Consider the following 21570-nt stretch of genomic DNA (forward strand, 5'->3'; position numbering starts at 1 on the left):
GCAACTTCATGTCCTTCTCAACATAAAGTGTTGTGTTCATTGTAACATTTGTATTTCTCTTACCCTCTTAACGTGTCAAATTCTGCTATAGTTTATCCTAGTTTTCTATCTTTTTTATGTGTCACTGACAACATTTTTGAGTACTATGCTACCTCTATTTTTCCATAAATCCTATGGTATCTTGTGTGGGGTTTTGCATAGCATGGTGATTTTTCAGAACTCCTGTGTCCCATTACAACAGAATTGACTACTTGCTAGACTGAGTGGAGAGGAAACCAAGCTGAGACAAGAAGAAGAAACACATTTTATTCTAACAACTCAACCTGGCAGAGCTGTCCACCTGCAGGGCCCATGTCCTAGGACTAGGTTTGTTCCCAGAGTGGCCAAGAGAGGCCTCCAAAATCGCTGCAGGCTCCTCTTGCTGGAGTGAGTTGACCTGCCCCAGAGGCAGTTGGGTGACACTGAGGAGTGCCATGGGGTGGGCCCAGGGGAGTCAGACTGAGACCAGGTGATTTCATGGCTATGATTTATACCCCAAACCCAGGAGTGGTAAGAGAGGGACAGATCTGCTCTCAGCAACAAAAGGCCCAGCACAGGCAGCGACAGCCAGGAGAGGGGAAGAAGCCCAGAAGGAAGAACCAGCCTGGGGGCATCTTCATGGCCCCTCCTGCAGTAGTAAGTAAACCAGCCACTGTCAAGGACACTGGGAGGGATCAATGGAGGCAGTCCACCTCCCCAGGGTTCTCTCCCAGTCTATGAATCGGGCTCACTGTTGAATTCCTCAATTTGCCTTTCTTTACCTTCCATTGGTCTCTCCACCTGGGAAAGGGTTAAAAGTTGTATCTGGGAATGAGGGCAAAGAGTTGGGGCTGAGCTCGGACATGGCCTTGTTGCACACGGTGAGGCTCTCCAGCCAGGGGAATATGCAACAAAACAAACAAACCCTGGCTGTCACAGTGTCAGGCATGCAGGAGGCTCTGTCAAGGTTTTATGAGTTTCATGATCTAGGGTAACTCCTCACACTGTACTACCCCCTTCTCCAAGCCATCTGGGAATAGTCTTAGCTTGGGAGTCTAGGATCCTGAGGCCAATGAGCTGGATCTCTTAAGAACCTTCATCTCACCTTATGGTATGGTGCTAGTGGGTGCCTATAGTTGCAATGTGAAGGACAGGATTTGAAACTGACTTGAAATTCAAATCTATATCTGTCTGCTCAACTCCACAGACTATCCTCCTAAACATTATACCACTTTCAACATCCTGAAATCTTATATTGAAACTTTCCAGAATTTCTCAACAAAACTATACTTTTTCCTGCTTTTCAGATTATCCTGTGTTAAGCTCTGCTGTTTGGTATCTTCATGAATTCATGCAGCTAATTAACACTATGTAAAATTAGTCACTGGATAAGTATTTTTTATTCAAGTATAGTTGACACATGTCACAGGTGTAATATACATATTCACTTTTTATTATCAGCTATATGTCCAGTTCTAGATTTGTCACAGGTATAAAGGTAAATAAAGTAGTTAAGGTCCCTGCCGTCATCAAGATTCCTTTACACTAATTACACTACATTATAGTATCAGTGGCTTTCCATTTTTCATAAAATAAAACTAATTTTCTTAACATGCACTAGTCAACATTACACATGAATTAAATCCATGTCAATTTTGTTCCCCATTAATGTAGTGTTACTCATAGTGTTTAGAATGTAGTAGGTTCAAAACATGTTTACCTAACTAGTGAAATCAAAGTCATATATAATCTGACTCCTTCCTATCCCTTCAATGTATTTAGAACCACATTTCTGAGTGGGTAATCATTCCAGCTGCAGACATTGTTGAATATCTCTTATGGATTTGTGATAAAGAAGTTAAAGTAAAACCAGTCAGATTCATTGTGTGATCTTTTTCTCCTTGACCTCCTGGGTCCAGCCACAGAAAAGGCAAACAGTTTGTTCAACCTAGTGTGCTGTTTATTCTCTATGTGGCTACAAATCCATTTCCTCTTTCTTTGCTCTGCTCTGTGTTCATGGAGGCTGATCTCTTCTATGTCCTGCTTCAGCACTGTTCCCCAACCTGACTCTTGGACTTCCAGTTCAGACAACAGTAGTCACCTTTAAGACATCAAATATAGGAAGAGAGAGGGGCTGGGGTACTTATTGCTACCCCCACTTTTTGGTCTGATACAGTTCTAACCATGGTTGTGTTTCTTCCTAGCCAGAGATCCTAGTAAGAAGCCCCTCTTCCACAGCTCCACAGCCCCCCAGGTTGGAGTAATACTGCTCCCTCCCCTTCTGGGTGGCAGTGGCTAGCTCCTGAGTACTTCTTGTTGGTACTTGACCCTTGCAACACCTCAATAAATATTCCCTTTTTAAACTCCTTTCAGTTAAACCCTTTTCTAGTAGTTTCCTGCTTATACCCTGCATGATACAGTAATTGGTACCAGAAGGGGACTCAAGAACAGACCCTCAGAATAAGATTCTAGAATTTGGTTACTCACATATTTGATGAGCCTGTGGGAAATCTTATCAGCACAAAATGGAACATCAGTAAAATGTGGCACGGAGTGATATCTCAATAGTGCAAATTACCACCAATGTGGTTTAGAATGGAGAGCAGGGTGCTATGATGAAAAAGACTGTAGGATGGGCTACCTGGGTTAAAATCCCAGCACAGTCACTTATAAGCTGTGTTACTTAAAAAAATCACTTTGTGTCTCTGAGTCTCAGTTTTCTTATTTAACATGAAAATAGTAATAGTCCCCCTGCATCACAGGGTCCTCACGAAGGTTAAAAGAATCAATATATAAATACCACTTAGAATAGTGCTGGGCTCATATTTTAAACATAAATTAATTCCTTCATGCCCTTATATTTTCTTTCTCATAGAGGCTCTCACACACTATTTAGACTTTCCTTCAAGTTGAAATCAACTAAAAGTGTAAACCTTCACAGCTAATGCCTACCTGTTCCATTTATATATATTTTTCTCATTATACGGTCATTAGCATAAAGAGAGAGTCCAGGTCCAATCTACATTTACAGATCACATTTCTTGGAGAAAAAACACAAAGCCAGGGAGGAGAAGGAAGAAGGAAGGAGTCTGTTGGGAGTTCATATATCTGATGGTTAGTTTTATGTGTCAAGTTACCTGGGCCAAGGAATACCCAGATAGCTGGCCAAACTTTACATCTGGATGTAACTGTGAGGGTGTTTCTGGAATTGATTAGCATTTCGTTCAGTTGATTAAAAGACCCACCCTCACCAATGTGGGCCCACATGAACCAATCTATTGAAAGCCTTAATAAAACACAAGAAGACAAAGGAAGGGGAAATCCCCTCTCATCTTGAGCTGAGATGTCAATTTCTTCCCTGCCTTTGAACATCAGAGCAACTGGAACCTCAGCCTTCAGACTCCTATACTTAGACTAGCAGCTGCTGGTCTCAGACTAGGATTTACACCAGTGCTCTCCTGCTTCTCAGGCCTTGAGACTCAGAATAAATTATACCACCAGCTTTCCTGGTTCTCTTGCTTGCAGACAGATTGTGGGGCTTATCAGCCTCCATAACCACATGAGCCAGTTCCTGTAACAAATCTCCTCTTATATCTATCTATATCCTATTACAGTAAAACCTTGGTTTGTGAGAGTAATTAGCTCTGGAAACATGCTTGTAATCCAAAGTACTGGTATATCAAAGCAAATTTTAAGACGCCTTGGCTCAGTTGTGATCATGTGACATTCTGCATCACTTACTACTTCTATTGCAAGACACTGTTTATCAGGTTTAAAATTTATTAGAAATGTTTGCTCCATCTTGTGGAACACCTACAGAACAAGTTACTCTAAATAAATCCAAGGTTTTACTGTAGTTCCATTTCTCTGGAGAACTCTATTACAATACAGTCTCCCTTAAGGGGAGAAGCTGAGAAGGAGACATTCTTAGTTGATAATTAGGGGAAAATCATAGAAAAGAAAAAAAGGAAGGAAGGAAGGTGAGATGGAGAGAAGGGAGGGAGATAGCAAGAGAGGAAGGGGAAGAAGAAGAAGGGGGGAGGAAGAAGAGGGAGAGGAGGATGAGGAGGAAGGAAGGAGGAAGGGAATGGAAGACAAGGAAAAAAATATTTTCTTTGAAAAAGAAAACACTATCCCTTGAGAATTCCTAAAGGCAAGCCTGCAATTAGGATGTATGGGGGTTAAAATTCACATAGTGTGTGCCCTAAAATCTAATAGGTAAATTTGTTGGGTTTTTGAGTTTAAAGTTGTAACAAACCTTTATTATCCTTTTAATATTTTGTATTATCTGTATGATAACTTCTTAAATCACCATATTGATCTTCTGTGTTTCTCTCTTTTTCTTTTATAAGTCTTATTAGGGCTTTATTAACTTTATTAATCTTTCCAAAGAATCAACTTTGTTCTTTTGTTAATTTGATTTTCTCTATTGTTTCTCTTTTCAATTTTATCGATTCTAGTCTTATCTTTATTAATTCCTTACTCCTGGTTACCTGGGCTTAACTTACCCCTCTTTCTTTAAATTGTCAAGTCATCAACTTAAATAATTGCTTTTAAATCTTCATTCTTTCTATTATAAGCAGTGAAAATTATAAATTTGTCTCAATTTTTTTTTGGGGGGGGGTCTGTGTCCTACAACTTTTGCTATGTTACCAACAGCCAGTTTGAAATATTGTCTAACTGCTTCTGTGATTCTTTTTTAAGCCATGGATTATTTAGATGTGTGCTATTTAACTTCCAAGTGCTTAGTGCTTTTCATGGCATCTTATTGTTATTGTTTTCCAACTTAATTCTGTGTTTGTTAAAAGAATATATTCTGTTCGCTTGAAATTTATTGAGACATAATTTATGATGTAGCACACACACAAAAAAATATCCTGCCCCCATCCCGATGCCCTTTTTCCCACCCCACCCCCACGCCCCCATGTAACATTATCAACTTCATTCAGAACGTGAAAGGAGCCATCTGCTGCCTATTAGGGAAGAACTTTGTTCTTCCACTCCACTTCCAGAAGAAGGCTTTTCTTCCTCTCACCACAAGGGGGAAATAATAGGAATGAAATTTCTGCTCTATCTTTCCCTCCTCCTCTCCCTTGATTGGTTTACCATATGGAAAGAAGGATTACTAATACAATTGCGCAGTGTGTGGGGTTAATGCATCTCAGACATAGGAAATATGTTCTGTCTGTTTCACTGCCTTCCTGGAGGATCTGTAAGTATAGCAGTGGACTCTTGTACCTTGTATTCAAGTTATCACATACACACCTGCATAAGAACACTAAGGTCTGTTTCCCTGAGAGAAAGCCTTGGAAGCCAATGATTCTTTTTACATTTTACATTCTTCCATGGCTCCGTTTATGGGGTTCCTGCAATCCTCCTTGCAGATGGCTGGGTAATTGTACTAGTAGCCCAACTTTCACATTAAATCTACACATGTCAAGGTGGGGGGAAGAAGTAGGAATGGATCTCAAGATCTAGAAGTAAGAATGAAATTGACGGCCTCCCCTTTGTCCTCTGGTCCCATCTATATTTTGTAGTCATGACTTACTGGAAAAGAAAGTTACTAAGTTCTAACTGTCATTACTTTGATCACCCTTTAATTCCTTGTATGCAATCTGAACTACTAAGAACAGAGGAGATAAAGAGTGAGAAATCTGCACTTTCAATTGCCCATAACATTCCTGAGCTTCTTTCTATCAAGAGTCACCCTGTCTCCCTCAAATGAGGAGCATCTAATTCTAGGATGGGAGATCTGTCCTCCTAAACAGAAAAGCACACTAAAAGTTACCAAAAAAAAGATAGAAAGAAAGCATTCACACCAGAGGTATCAAGTTTGTGCATTCATCCTGTACCACAAATAATTATTAATAGGTTTGTTGTGTTGGGGAGTAAGTCAGGCACTTGGTATTGAGAAGTAAATGACACATAAGAGACTCCTGTCTTCCTGGCGTCTAGTCTAGCCATAAAATGCATGCAACACAAGTAATATCACAAGATTAAATTAAAATTGTAATAATTCTGATTCAAGATGTTGGACTGAAAACATGATTTACTTCCCACATCTGCCAATGTTTAATGGCTAAAGAAATATGAAAATAAGATAATTAAATACCAATACTAGATATAGGAAAGTGTACAATTATCAGTTCAAATACTTGGAAAATTTCTGGTATTCATAAGTCACATAGGATTGGCTTCACAGAAAAACCAGAATGAAGAGGTTGCAAACCAATGTCGGTAGTTGTGTAGAGAATTATGAATTAGGGAAGGAGAAACTGGACAAGTTAAATCTTGATGCAGAGATGGGAAATGTGTTCATTAAAAGATCCAGAGAATATGCCAAGCTTAGAGTCAATGGAAATGGTGACAGAAATTGAAAGATATCCTTCATGAATTCATGAGGTCATTATTCTTGTATGGGCTGGACAGCTGTATCAGTGTAGTGTTCTGTGTGCACAACGTGGCTAGGACATAATCTCCCTATATAAAAAGAAGATGCTGCTGACCCCCAAACCCTGTCATTGCAGTGAGGCCAGATAAAATCAAAATCAATTCCAAGGTAGGGTACTCGCTAGAAATGGACAAGACGTATGGAGAGGTAGCTCCACATATCAGCATAGTATACTGTACCATCTCTGGTTCCAGGTATAAAAGCTTCTCTATTTCAGCAGAAAAAGAGGGAACTTGGTACACCTTTCATTTTCTTCTTAACGACCAGAGGGGAATTCTACCTGTTAGCACACCGCAGCACAATGACCTACAGAGTCTTACAACCAGAAAACAGGAGCTGTAACCTTCACAGCCTCTGAGGAAACTGTCACCACCTATCTAAACCAGTAAGTCTCATCGATGAATAGACAGATAAAAGAATCTACAGACAGTTGAAAAACACTAGTCTCGTGAAAAGGAAGGATGATGCTAAACAAGCAGAAAAGCTAATCCTTTACAGATAGGAGTGAAAGTAGAAAAAAAATTTATAAAATATGTAGTAATATTTTTAAATGTCCTTTTTTTTTAGTTTATTTATTTGAAATGGAGACAGCATGAGTGGGGGAGAGGCTGCTGACAGCTAGAGCCTATTTGGGATTTGGGGGCACCTGGTTGGTTAAGCATCCAACTTCAGCTCAGGTCATAACCTCATGGCTCTTGAGTTCAAGCTCTAAGTCAGGCTCTGCGCTGACAGCTCAGAGCCTGGAGCCTGCTTTGGATTCCATGCCTCCTCTCTCTCTGCTCCTCCCAATTCACATTCTGTCTCTGTCTCTCTTTCTCAAAAATAAATAAACATTAAAAAAAAAAGATTCTCCAAATCATAGTAGGGGACTTAACCTACTAAGTCTCAAGTTTAAGTCTTTCTGTCTCAAGTTTAAGTCAGGGTTGGTGGCCGAGAGAGCATTGGGAACACAGGCTCTTCTACAGTGTTGCTCTGCCATCTTCAGTCCATGTTTCCATCTTGTGACCCAAGAAGCTCTTCAGATCCCACCATCATACCCACATCCCAAGCATCCACAAATAGTGTAAATGTGACTAGAGAACAAACAGCTACTTTGAATAACCTTCCTAAACAAAGTACCTCTAGAGCCAAAATAGTTGTTTTCTAGTGAATGGGATACAACATACACCACAGCCTGGGCTTCTTCAGGACAACTCACCAGAGTTCAAGTCCTGCGCCTACAACCAACGTGATGAGAACGTGTAATTGTTCCTACAATAAGAACTCATACAATTCCTCCCTAATTCACCCAAACTGAAGATTTCCTACTCAGTCTCTGTACCTGAAAACTATTTATTAGGAGTGAAATTTACCAAGAAAGGGGAAACTGGAACACTAACTCATCCATTCCCCTCTTTTGACCGCTGTGGAGTCCACTGACCCCAGAGTATCCTACCTCAAGGCAGCAGTGACTTGCTTCTTCCAGAACCGAACAAAATGTGCTACTTTTTAGGAACACAAAAGTTAAGTCAGATTTTAGGGCAATGTCCAACAAATAGGATGCAACACACCAATTATGACAATTCTCTTGTAAGTTTAACCTAGCTCCTGTTACCAAAAGGTGGGGTGGGGATCTAATGAACATCATTCCATATCCACATTTCAGAAAGAGAAATTTCTACTCTCAAGTGGCATAACTAGTTCTATATTTATTAATAAATATAATAATAATCTATAATTATAACAAAAATTTACCAACATCAGCTTCTAGCACATTATAGTTATTAGATAATAATAATTACATGATTACTATTGCTTTGTTAAATTAATATTCATAAACATATGTATATTCAATACTTGGTCTTATTCCCTCTTATCCTAAGAAAAAAATATAAATGGATTTAAATATAATAAATAAAAAATATAAATAAAACTTTTTAAAAAAGAAATCCACTGTATATATATATATATATACATATATCTTTATATTTTACACTGTAGGGGCGCCTGGGTGGCGCAGTCAGTTAAGCGTCCGACTTCAGCCAGGTCACGATCTCACGGTCCGTGAGTTCGAGCCCCGCGTCAGGCTCTGGGCTGATGGCTCAGAGCCTGGAGCCTGTTTCCGATTCTGTGTCTCCCTCTCTCTCTGCCCCTCCCCCGTTCATGTTCTGTCTCTCTCTGTCCCAAAAATAAATAAACGTTGAAAAAAAAAATTTTTTTTATATTTTACACTGTATGTATACATATATATACATATATCTTTATGTAATATATATATATTTTTTACACTGTATATATATATACATATATCTTTATATATAAAGATATATATATACATATATCTTTATATTTTAAAAATAGGGATCAGGGGCACCTGGGTGGCTCAGTCAGTTAAGCACCAACTTCAGAATGGGTCATGATCTTGCGGTTTTTGAGTTCCAGCCCCGTGTCTAGCTCTGTGCTGACAGCCTGGAGCCTGCTTCAGATTCTCTGTCTCCCTCTCTCTCTGCCCTTCCCCCACTAGCACTCTATCTCTCTCTCTCAAAAATAAATAAACATTTTTTTTATTTTAAGCAAAATAAAAAATAAAAATAGGGATCATAACATATTATTTATAGAGCCTAATACAGTATTGTCCCCCTTAGGTCTGTTTAAATAAATGAGAAACATATTGTAATACAGGTGTTTTCTCACATAGTGGACATCTCAAATGCTATGAGAGACATTCTCTTACTACAAAGAAAACCAGTGCCCTAGAGCTCCAGCTTTTTGAAAGTTCAAGACACTTTAAAACTAAAACCAGACAAAGGTTGGGACTTCCCATTCCCTTACTAGACAATGTTCCACAATCATTGGGTGAAGGCAGAAAAAATGGCATATCCAGAGCTATTATTTATTGACTTTATCTCCCAGTCCCTCACCACAAGGAGTATATAAATATTGGTATCAAGAGTAAAAAAAAGGATGGGGAAAATAATCACAAATCCTGCTATCCAAGTAATCCAATAAGTGATGGAGCCAAGTGCCCAGGGGTGTTCTTTGCCATGAGATAGCAGGACTAGAAGGACCCCTCACTGTGCAATGGTCTCTACCCACATAGCTTAGATCAGCCATGGACTCCAGGCAGTACCTTTGACAGGAGCCTCAGAAAATAATAACTGGGATGTGTTCAGATCCATCCTTTTAGGGAGAATACCCTGAGTACTCGCTGGCGGATCTGCTGAGTCTTCACCCCATAGACAAGAGGATTGAGTGCAGGTGGCACGAGGAGGTAGAGTGTGGCCAGAAGAACATGGACATGATGGGGTACATGGTGGCCAAAGCGGTGAGTGAGGAAGGAGAATATTCCAGGAACATAGAAGATCAGGATGACACAAATGTGAGACCCACATGTGCTAAAGGCCTTAAGTCGGGCCTCACCCCCTGGTACTTTCAGCACTGTCTGGAGGATGAAGGCATAGGAAATACCAATGGCCACGACATCTAGCCCAACCACAAGCAGGGCCACTGCCAACCCATAAGCTCGGTTCACTGTGGTTTCTGAGCAGGCAAGTTTCACCACAGCCATATGTTCACAATAGGCATGGCCTATGACGGTGGCCTGGCAGAAGATAAGTCTCCGCAACAGGATAGGGAAGGGGAGGAGGAGGAGTAACCCCCGTACCAGCACTGCCATTCCAATGCGCCCTATGATCCCCGGATGCAAGATGGTGGAATGGTGCAGAGGGTGACAAATGGCTACATAGCGATCCAGAGCCATGGCCACAAGCACACCTGACTCCATGGAAGAGAACGCATGGATGAAGAACATTTGGGTCAGGCAGACAGTGTACCCAATCTCATGGGCATGAACCAGGAGCACTGCAAGGGTTTTGGGTGCAGTGGAGGACGCCAGCACCAGGTCAATGCCAGAGAGCATGGCCAGAAAGAGGTACATAGGTTGGTGCAAGGATGGGTCAGTCCAGATGATAAAAATGATGGTGACATTGCCCATTACAGCAAAGAGATAAAGGACACTCAGCGGCATTGCTATCCAGTGCTGGCTTTCCTCTAAACCGGGGATGCCCATCAGGAAAAAAGAAGGCTGCAGTAGCCTCCAGCTGGAATTACTAAGGGCCATCATCAATGGCTTAGAGAAGGAAGAGAGAAAAGAAACAAAAATCATGATTTCTCCATTGCTGGGGCGTTATCACAGTGTCTACCTCTGGCTACCACCTTCATGAGAAGACAGAACCTGAAAGTGAAACACAAAAGAATAAAGTGAGATACAGAGAATCCCCTGTTCTTGAGATAATGTCTTTAAGGTGAGACATCCACATGCCTGAATTAAGATAGGTCTACTTTCATTTACAGGTAAGAGTAAACATGCTGCTTAGAGATGTGTAAACTACCATTCATTGACTTCTAATTTGGAATATCCACTTGAATGGATCTTCTGTATCACCTCTTGCCATTACTGGATACAATAAATCAGTTATTTTTTTTAAGTATTTTCCCTCAGTTTCCATGACACAGCACTCTACTGTGTTCCTCCTATGTCCTCCATCCCAACACCTTCTCCATCTATCTGTTCACTATATGTTATTGATTCCAGGGCTTCATCTTCTACTCCCTTCCCAGTTCTGTACATTTTCTCTGATTGAGTTCATCCATTTACAATATTTAAACCACTTATATAGTCTAATATCTTCCAAATCTAGGTTTCTAATTCAAATACCTTTCTGAAATACAAATCCATTTTCCACTTATCTATACATCAATGTCTATAGCACACACTCAACATATTCAAGACTGAATCAAATTGTTTATTCTCCCTAAATACACTCTACCTCCTTTATCTTCTCTCTATATAATCACTATATCTACCTATCTAACCCAATGTAGAAACCTGATATCATTCTTATTCATTTTTATATCTCCTTTTACTTTGTCACCATTCCTGTTGACTGAATTTCAACCCCTTTTGATCCACTCATTCTTCTCAACCCCTAGGGTCACTGCCTAGTGCATAATCCTAACATTTATCACCTGGATTATTTCCTTAGATCCTCTGGCCTTGTCATTAACCCTTTCTTCCACACTGCATTCTTAAGGCAGAGGATTATAAAATATATCTGAAATTCAAAAGTCATCATATCACTTCTGAGATTAAAATCCTTTTGTCCATTTAATCCATGGACTAATATCATAACTGACTGGCAAGCAAAGTTTTCAAAGTCTATCTTTTGTATTAATTTGACTTATACTTAGCACTTTTCCACACATATGTTTTGCTTGAACGATTCCAATGTTGGAATTATACGAGCACACCAATTTATTTTACATGTAACTTTAATGTATTCTTTCTTCCTCCTTTATCTGAATTGGTCTTTTTCATCCTTCAAAATTCATAGGCTCTTGGCTACTGTCTTTTAGAAGGACTCATTTGCTGTATTAGGAACATACTAGTCATGTCAGAAGCACTTTATTTTGTGATCTTTTTATCTTCATCCACAGTTTTCTGTTTTACATAATTACAGAAATCTTTTCAGTGTCTTAATGGTTTGTCTTAAGAAAAGTACAATTTCTTATTAAACTTGATAATTATATGCTGGCTGGCAGAGGCTTCACAGTACAGTGGGATAAACACAAGCTTTGTAGGCAGACAACAAAGGTTAAATTCTCCCCTTTTCATATTCTACAAATGAAACCATGGCAGGATACTTAAACTATCTGAGTATAGATTTCCTCATCTGATTGTAGAGCAAATAACATAAATCACACTTGTTTATTATAAATATTAATTAAATGATATGTATAAAGTTCTGGTATATAGATTATTCTATAAATAATGCACAAACTTATACCTAGTTCTGTAGTTGTACCATGAAAGACATATCCATTCTTGCTACTTCCCCAAGGTAGGGCCGGTGACTGTGAATAACGCATTGGGCAGGCAAGATGTTATTATCAATTGTCAGGTCCTAGAGGACACACAGACACCTCCAGACAGAGCCAAAATTAGCATCCAGATTGGCTGGGGACACACAGAGCTAAGTCAACTACCCCAGGGATAGCTGGTTGGGCAGAGAGGCAGAGCAGGGAGTGGCACATGCACCTGACCAGGTGGCCCATCTGTCCAGTGTTGGTCATCACCCCTAAGCCTGTCCACCTTGATGTCTGCCATAGGCAGCTTCATTCTCAGTGAGCTAGGAAAGCCCACATTTCACTTTAAGCTCAGGTTTCTCATTCACACAGGTCACACTCAGAGCAATAAATTCTTTAAAGGCTAAACATGTTCATTCCTCCCATCTGCTGAGAGTGTTGGCTGCTAAAAGCTCACAATTGAATCGCTCTCCCTTGGACAAAGAGCTGACTCATTCAAGATTACTTTTCCTTTCTGAGTGCAGCTCTTACCCAATACCCACTCTAAGTACAAATACAAAGAACTGAACCTCTCTCTTTTGAAGCAATACTGAAGGACCATCTCAGCCCAAGAGCAGCCCCATGGAATCAGCTCAGGCAGCTGGGGTTACAGGATCAGTTTAACTTTTTTGTATTTTCTGTCCTGTTTCCCTCACTCCCTGACAGATGTCACTCCAAAGTATACTTCACAATAAGTTTCCTGCATGCAAATCTCTGCCTCAATGTCTGTTTCTAGAGGATCCAACCTAAGTTAAATACCACCTGTCTCAGGTGACTTAAGCTTTCTGCCTCTCTTCTGAGAGACTGTGACAGGCCCATGAATATCAACCCCAATATCATGGCAAGTATGGGGAAAATACTGATTCTCAGAGTTCCTAATGAGATGGCTAAGACCTCCTTTATAATATCTCCCCAATATCAAGCAGACCCTTCCCTTGGTCCACCTCTGATACAGCACTTATGGTCCACCTCAGTGGCCACATTCTCCTTTGGAATAATGCTTCAATTGCAGTCTTTCCATTCATCCAGCCAACATGGATTTAATTCATAGCTAGTGCAAAGCCTCATTTATTCATTAAGTCATTCAATATGTATTAAATATCTACCAAATCCATATACACTACTAGATGTGAAACAAAACAAATAATATGATAACTCTTGTCATCATGGCTCATGACAGAGTATACATTATATATGTGATCACAGAAACCTAGTAACAGTTACAAGGGTTATAAATTAAAACTACAGTATGACAATCATATAATACTCTTATTATATGAACTAATTCTAGGGAGTGCATAAAAGCCCCCCCTAACTCAAGTTAGTGACCAGAAGAATGGGTTAAAAGTGAAGGGAAGTATGGGAGTATGCTGAGGATACAGAATTTCTGAGGCGAGAAGGAAGGGAGCTTGGTTTTGCCAAAGACTTGAAAGAATCATGAAATTTGGGATGTAGTACTCAGGAACTGAGCCTGGTTCATAAGCAGAAACCATAGTAGTATTTTTAGGTCATGTTAAAGAACAGTGGAAAGTGGAGATACTGAAGATTTCAAGCACAAGTTTGAGACACGATCAGAATCTCAGTATCATGCTAGGAATACATATAGGAAGAGGTAAAGCACAGATGCTAGGAGATGTGTTAGAGACACAGTGATCTCCAGAGAGGTTCAAGGATATGTTGTGAAAATGGGCAAATGAGGTAGGGATATTTGGAAGAAAGAAATCAAGAATATGAAAACAGAGTGTTCAATGGGTCATTCGCATGATTCCTGAAGTCTCACACCAGGGTAATGGGAGGCCAAAAATAGGGAAGACATTAACTTAGTCATCATTTAATGAAGAAGAGCAACAAGAAGAGACACCAGTACCCAAGAGTGGTAGAGAATGATCTGTATGAATGACATGAACAACAAAAGCACCAGTCCATGCTTGTTTGCTAGTCTGTTTTTCCAGGGGGAAAATCCTAAAAATTGCTTTGGGGAACAAGAACAGTGAACATACTACCAAACCAGAGTATGACAAGTGTGAGAAAATGTAATGTCCTCACTTAGTAGAAGTATAAAATTTTTGTCAGAAAAAAATGGATATAATGAGAGAACCAGCTTCATATACATTTTGTAAAAATTAAATGAGAGACTTTATGTGCAAAGATTTTTTCTCAATGGTTCAAGGTACCATGAAGTAAGAGCTGAACAACAGTACCTGCTCATATCATCAAGATTTTATACTAATACAACATATTCATATGAATATTGTTTAAAATGTGTTTAGTCAAAGCACATAGAAACTCTATACCCATTGGTAATAAATGTCATTCATCCTCTTCCTCTGCAATCCTATAGCTACTGTGCATCTCCAGCAGCCCTTTCTTCCACTCCTACCCATGAAGCAAAGTCATTTTTTATTGTGGTAAAATATATTTAACATAACATTTATCATTTTAACTATTTTTAGTTACAAATTCAGTGCCATTAGGTACATTCACAATACTGTATAGCCATCACCAATATCTATTTCCAGAATTTTTCCATCATCCCAAACAGAAGCTCTGTATCTGTTAAACAATCTCCATCCCTCTCTCCTCTAAGCCTTTGGCAACCTCTATGCTACTTATATCTCTATGAATTTGCCTATTCTAGGTACTTAATATAAGAGGAATCATACAATATTTGTTATTTTGTGTTTCGCTTATTTCACTTAGCATAACGTTTAAGGTTCATCCATGTTGTAAGCATGTGTTAGAAATTTGTTCCTTTTAAGACTGAACACTGATGTGTGTATACTACATTTTTGTTAATCCATTCATTAGCCAATAAACACATAGGTTGTTTTCACCTTTAAGCTACTGTGAACAATGCTTCTGTGCTATCTTCTTAGTAATAATATTGAAGATTAATATTTGACTGAGGAAACATGGGACCATTGAGTATGGCATAGAGCAGAAGCCACTTAGGAAAGACTGAAGCAGACTCCCTTTAGAGACCATAAGTTTAGCCCTAACCCTCCATCTACCCACTCGACAACTCAGGCCCATACTCTTCTAAACCCTGGTCATTCATAGCATCTCTAACCTGACCCAACCTATGTCCCTTTCTTGCCCCTCACTTCCCATTGAGAACTAATGTCCCTTTCTTGCCCCTCACTTCCCATTGAGAACTAATCTGTGACTTGGAACCAACATCCACCGCAGCACTGTCACATTTTATCATACTTCCTATATTTTCAAGTTTATTTCATCATCACACCAAGAGCCTGGTAAATACTCAGCATGAGGAAGACAATAATGAAGAAAAGAAGAGAATAATGAAGAAATAAAGATAAGGAGGAAAACAAATTCTATTTTTCTGCTTGTTCTGTGTTTATACACAGCAGTGAGTTTGCCTTATTAAGAATAATCACATTCTCCAGTGCACCTGCACAGTGTCCAAAATATCACAAGTTGAAATTTTTAAAAAATGAAATAACATTTGAAACTTAAGGTAGTGTTCATCATAGTGATAGCAATAAAGACATTAGTGTTAAGAGTGATTATGACTGCAAAAAAAAGCAATTATGATTTCAATGCTAGTTTTGTGACAACTTATTTCATTTCTTCAGTAAAAAGTTACTGAGTGCCTACTGTGCCACACTTTGAGATTAATGTACTCATTTAATCCAAAATACACATATGTCAATACGACTAATGAAGAAACATTCTAGTAATGATATAATTCATTAAAATAATAAAATTCATTTATTGCGAAAACATTTATTGAGTGCCTATCATATGAGTACTATGTTAAGGATACAATGCAATTCACCATTTAGTAGAGATGGGGGACAAAGATCATTAAACCAATTATTATATATTTATTTAATATATATTTAATTAAGATATGTTTAATTAATATATAATTAATATGTATATATTTATTTTATATTTATTTTTTTAAATATATATTTAAATATATTTATATTTATAATATGTATATATATTATATTTATATTATATTTATATTTATAATATGTATATATATATTTTATATTTATTTATGTATATATTAATATAATTAATATGTATATATTTAATTAAATATACATATATTTAATTATGATGGATAATTAAAGAAAGATACATGGAGCTCTGAGTTCATAAAGTGACCTGATCTATCTTATAAAACCTTCTTCAAAGAGGTGAAGTTTAGACTGAAGCTCAAAATGAGTAGGAATAACAAGGATAAAGACAGGGAGGTGCACTCCCAATAGCAAGAGCCCAGACTACCCATGGCTGGAGGAAGCATGGACACTTGGGGAACTAAAGGAGACTTATGTATATTACATAACATACCACAAACACTACATATGTTGCAAGGATACATAAATACTTAGGAACATACAACAAACACATTAAAGTGAGTGCCAATAGTAGGAACTGGAAGAGAATGGCCCAAAGAATTAGGAATCAAGACAGAAAATAAAGAATTAGAACAATAATTATTGTGTGAAATAACCTTTAACTCAAGGCTCTGCACCTAAGACTAAAAATTAAGAAATAAAAGAACAATTATCATTATTCTCAGAGCTTAAAAATACATACTACAGGAGTCATAGAGGGCCATCCATCTCAAAAACAGAATCAAAGCACGTGAACTAAAGCACTTCTAGAATCAGATGGAAAAATGAACATTTTTTAAAAAGTTTCTCTCATTAACCTGAAACTCTAAAGAATCTCCATAGTTTGTCACCTTTATTTCCGTGATGCCAAAATTTTACCCAAGGCCTATCCACTCCCACAGACTGCCTGTGTCAGTGTCATGGTGGGAAGTGGCCCATGTTCTCATATGTACAAATAGGCTTCCAGTTCATCTCTCCCTAATCTCCTAAATTACTTGTTCCAGGTCCATAGATATCTTAATTATTTCTTAATTCCTTGATTCATTTATCTTCTCAACACAAGTAAATCACAAACTCTTAGAATAAAGACATATCCAAAAAATTACTTTCTTGAGATACCCCTGTCTTCCATCCCAATATCTAAACACTATATAGACTTCAGAAGAGATTTCCCAACTTTCAAACACTCAAGAAAACTTCATTTTTCTCTTGAATGTCCCCACCAAGTAAATGAACTAGGCTGTGGGGCTCCCACTCCAAAGGGGAAGACCACCGTTGCCCCTGATGTCCAGTTCATGAGAACTGCACTCAGGTGGGATCAATCTGCTTGGGCCTCAGCATTTTAAGCAGCTGCTCCCGGATCTGCTTGGTCTTGACCCCATAGACAATGGGGTCCAGTGCAGGGGGAAAGAGCAAGTAGAGATTGGCAAGGATGACCTTAGCAGCAGAGGCTGTGGGTGGGCCAAAGCGCTGCATGACTACAGAAAGAAAGCCTGGTCCATAGAAGAAGAGGATGACACAGACATGAGCCGTACATGTGCTGCCAGCTTTAGCACGTGCCTCAGGTGAAGGAAAATGAATCACGGTCCTCACAATCTGCCCATAAGAGTAGGCAATAAAGGCCACATCCCCCACACCAAGAAAGATTGCCACAGCAAAGGCATAGAGGTTATCCACAGTGGTGGCCCCACAGGCCAGCTTCACTACTGCCATATGCTCACAGTAGGTATAGGCAATCGTGTGAGAGCCACAGTAGGACAGCCGACGGGCCAAGCTTGGAAAGGAGATGGTCAATCCCACACCTCGCAGCACTACCAGGCCTCCAATCTTGGCAACAACAACCGGGGTAAGAATGGTTGCATAATGTAGTGGGTTACAGATGGCCACGAAGCGGTCCACGGCCATGGCCACCAGCACTCCTGACTCCATAGCAGAGAATGCATGGATGAAGAACATCTGGGAAAGACAGGAGTGGGAGCTGATAGCTGTAGCACCAAACCAGAAGATGGCCAGCATCTTGGGCAGAGTAGAGAGGGAGAGAACCAGGTCAACAAAGGAGAGCATGGCAAGAAAGAAAAACATGGGCTGGTGAAGGCTGTGCTCTGTCCAGATGAGAAAAAGCAGGACACCATTCCCAGTCACTGCCAGGAAGAACATAAAGCAAAAGGGAAGTGAGATCCAAATGTGGGCAGCAGTCAGTCCTGGGATGCCAGCCAAGAAGAAGGTATGTGGGAAGTGATGAGAATTATTGGAAAGAATTATGGTGATCATCTCACTTAGAAGCGTGAAGGGCTACTAGAAAGAAAGGAAGCAGGTTAAAGTCAGTGATGTGGAGATTGGGAGCTCAAGATCTATGGTCTCACTAACAGCACCAGCACCATCACTCTTCCCCCATTGGTCTCAGTAAACAGTCAAAAATGATTTTCAGCTTAACTGATATTTCTGCAAGAACCTCAAAAACAGAGGAGGCAAATTAGTTTGGTCCAGTGGGAAATGTGTTGGACAAGAAGTTCAAAAACCATTTTCCAGAATTTGATATCCTAGTATATCTATGACCTGGAGCAAATGACATAACCAGGTTTAAGCAGATGCCCAGGAATTAATGTTAAATAAAAACCCTTCCCATCAAGCTCACATTCCCAAGTTCTGAATATTGGCACTGGATTTAATCAGGGCTTACCTTACACATTCCTTAAGTCTTATACCACTAACCTTCATCTGAAACTGCCAAAAATCCTAACACCTGGAAACTTTCTTAATTTGGAGATCCCTCACTCCTCCAAACTTCACTTGACTCCCAGGTTACAGAATAAATGGTCCCTGATGACTCCAACATTGATTAGGTTCTTCCTTGGATTATTCCCCAACCATTTCACAAATGAATGTTTTGTTTTTCTCCTCAGTATCTCGTCCTGTAGCTCCCTCTCCTTTAAGTGGTGGTGTACAGAGGTAGACACAAAGTTCAGAGCTGTAGTGACCTGGAAAAAAACAGAAGCTCTTGGTAATAACTGTCATGTGAAAGCCAAAGAATTCTAAATTGCGCCAAATTATTGAGAACGGAAGAAAAAACGGGCATCCCCTCCAGTTCTATTTATCACATAACTATAAAAAGTGTACAAAATTATTCAGATCTGCAATATATCCTGTGCCAAATACTATTGTTTTTTAGGTTAGAAAACTGCGGTCTAGAAAGAAGCAAATGGCCAAGGGTCACAGATCTATTTAGTGACAGAATCAGGCAAGGCCTCACATCCACCAATCCCTGATCCCTGAGCTAGAAGGTCATCACCCTGTCTCTGTGTTAGCAGTGACTTCTCCAGGCCCAAGGAAGAACATCCAGGGCTGGGTGGCCACGGGTGAGCAGTAGAGCAATCAAATATCAGGGCAGATAAGGAATTATTTAGGGAGTACGTGTCTCTCTAACACCCCTTAATACCTCCAGTGCCACAATTCTCTCATGTGAAAGAAAAAACACAAGGACACACAGAGGCCTGGGTCTGGGGTCAGAGAGGGCTTTGGAGCATAAGATAAGTGATTCACGTTCCAGACAGAAAAGATGCAGCTGGATTGATCTCACAGTTTCAGTGACAGCAGCAAGTGGTCTATAAGCATGAGGGAAAGGAGCAGAAGTCAGCACAGGAGCATAATCCAAGAAAGAAGAAACAGCACAGATTAAAATGGCCAAGAAAATTTGCTTTTTTATCCAAGAGAAACCACATGATTATTGCCCATACCTTTACCACAGCCACTGAGGAAACTATGTAACCTCAGGAGAAGGCATGAGGGCTGGGAAGATGGGAGATTACAGTACACCTATAGTTTTAGTGCCATGTAATAAACTCTGGACCAGAAGTCAAGTTCGTGATCTGAGGTACTATTTCTGCCATATGTCAGCTTTGTGACCTTAAGCAAAGCTAACCATTTTCAAGCCTTAGTTTCCTTACATGTGAAATGAATAAATTAAAACCTACCTCACAGGATCATTGTGAAAATTCAATGAGATATTATATGTGAAAATCTTTTGTCAAAATCTGAAAATAGTAACATTATTTTCACTGAATTGTAAGAAATAAACAATTCATTTGGAGGAATCTGGTTAAGAGCAACAGAAACTTCAGTGATTCAGAGACAATGCATTTGATTTGACAAAGAATGGTATGTTCATCCCATGGGTGGATGTTGTGTAGTAGTAATCCAGAGACACATAGTCAAAAATACCATATCCTCCCCAACACGGCTCCTTTCTTCCCTCCTAACCACAGGCTATTCCCCTCAGCACCCTCAGGGAATGATGCTGTGTGTGTTGGTAGTGGGGGAGGAAGGGATTGGCTGGTGTCAAGAAATGTGGTTCTGACCTCCTGAGCATCTGCTTCAAATAATTCTCAAAATTGCCCATCCTTAAGCCTCAGCCCACCTTGTGGAACCTAACAGTATCTTCAGAACAGTTTAAGAAATAATTACCTCTGATCTCCCAACTGTCTCCTGAGGACCCAGCAAATGTCCCTCATTATAACCTTGTGCCTCAAGGAAAAGTCTAACCCAGTAAGCTCAGCTCCTTTACTTCCATCAGGAAAGAGGGTTAAGGGAGGTAAGGGGTCCTGGAACCAGAAGAATCCAGGACACATACTGAGGTGCCTCCATAATGTTTCCTTATGACTCACTCAAAGAGGAACATATTTATAAATAGCTTATTATTGAGCCAGGATTGGAAAGATGTTTGCCTACTTGGAAGAAAGTAATCCTAATATACCTGATCCCTCTCTTGCTTATATCCATATAATACAAAAGGCCCAGATAGACTTCTGATGATGTACACATCATCAACATTGGTGATATTTCCAATTTTCTTCAGTGGTACCAAGACCATGCATTTCCACCCCAGACAGCCTATCAGATTATGCAGATCTGGAAATGTTGGGGGAAAGCTAATTTGTGGACGAAGTCTGTATGTATCTCTTTTCCTTGGGCCTACCCCTGGCCATTACTCACCAAAGATCTGTACTGTTTAACCTACAAAAGGATGAGAAAAAGTTAAGTTACCAGTCAAATCCCAAGAACAGGGTATTTAATGGGCACCTTTTCAGGCATTGCCTGTAGGGATCCAAAATGAAGTTCCCACCAACCAGACACCAATTAGCACTTCTGCCTCTTCTTCAAACAAAGATTTAACAAGGCCTCTTTCTCTTATTGGGACCCCAGGGAACAGGCCCAGCAGGGAATATTTTGAACCGCATACTCCAGGGTGTCATGTCAAGAGAGGGCCAAGGCCCTGCAGCCAGAAGCAAGGTGTGGCTTCCTCCCATAGGGAAGGGGACCACTTGGTTTGATGAACAAGCAAGATCTGAT

The 21570-nt window shown here is 39.7% G+C and overlaps 2 protein-coding genes across 2 annotated transcripts; both read right to left on the reverse strand.

The window, feature by feature from the left end:
• Positions 1-9561: 9561 nt before the first annotated feature.
• LOC122482639 (olfactory receptor 52L1) lies at positions 9562-10751 on the reverse strand. The gene has a single exon (XM_043578955.1). The coding sequence runs from the start codon at positions 10611-10613 to the stop codon at positions 9618-9620; it is 996 nt and encodes a 331-aa protein (XP_043434890.1). The 5' UTR covers positions 10614-10751; the 3' UTR covers positions 9562-9617.
• A 6781-nt stretch (positions 10752-17532) lies between these two features.
• On the reverse strand, positions 17533-18543 carry LOC122482640 (olfactory receptor 52K1-like). Its single transcript, XM_043578956.1, has one exon. The coding sequence runs from the start codon at positions 18493-18495 to the stop codon at positions 17533-17535; it is 963 nt and encodes a 320-aa protein (XP_043434891.1). The 5' UTR covers positions 18496-18543.
• Positions 18544-21570: the final 3027 nt, after the last annotated feature.

The sequence above is a fragment of the Prionailurus bengalensis genome, chromosome D1 (genome assembly GCF_016509475.1).
Source record: "Prionailurus bengalensis isolate Pbe53 chromosome D1, Fcat_Pben_1.1_paternal_pri, whole genome shotgun sequence".
Lineage (NCBI taxonomy): Eukaryota > Metazoa > Chordata > Mammalia > Carnivora > Felidae > Prionailurus > Prionailurus bengalensis.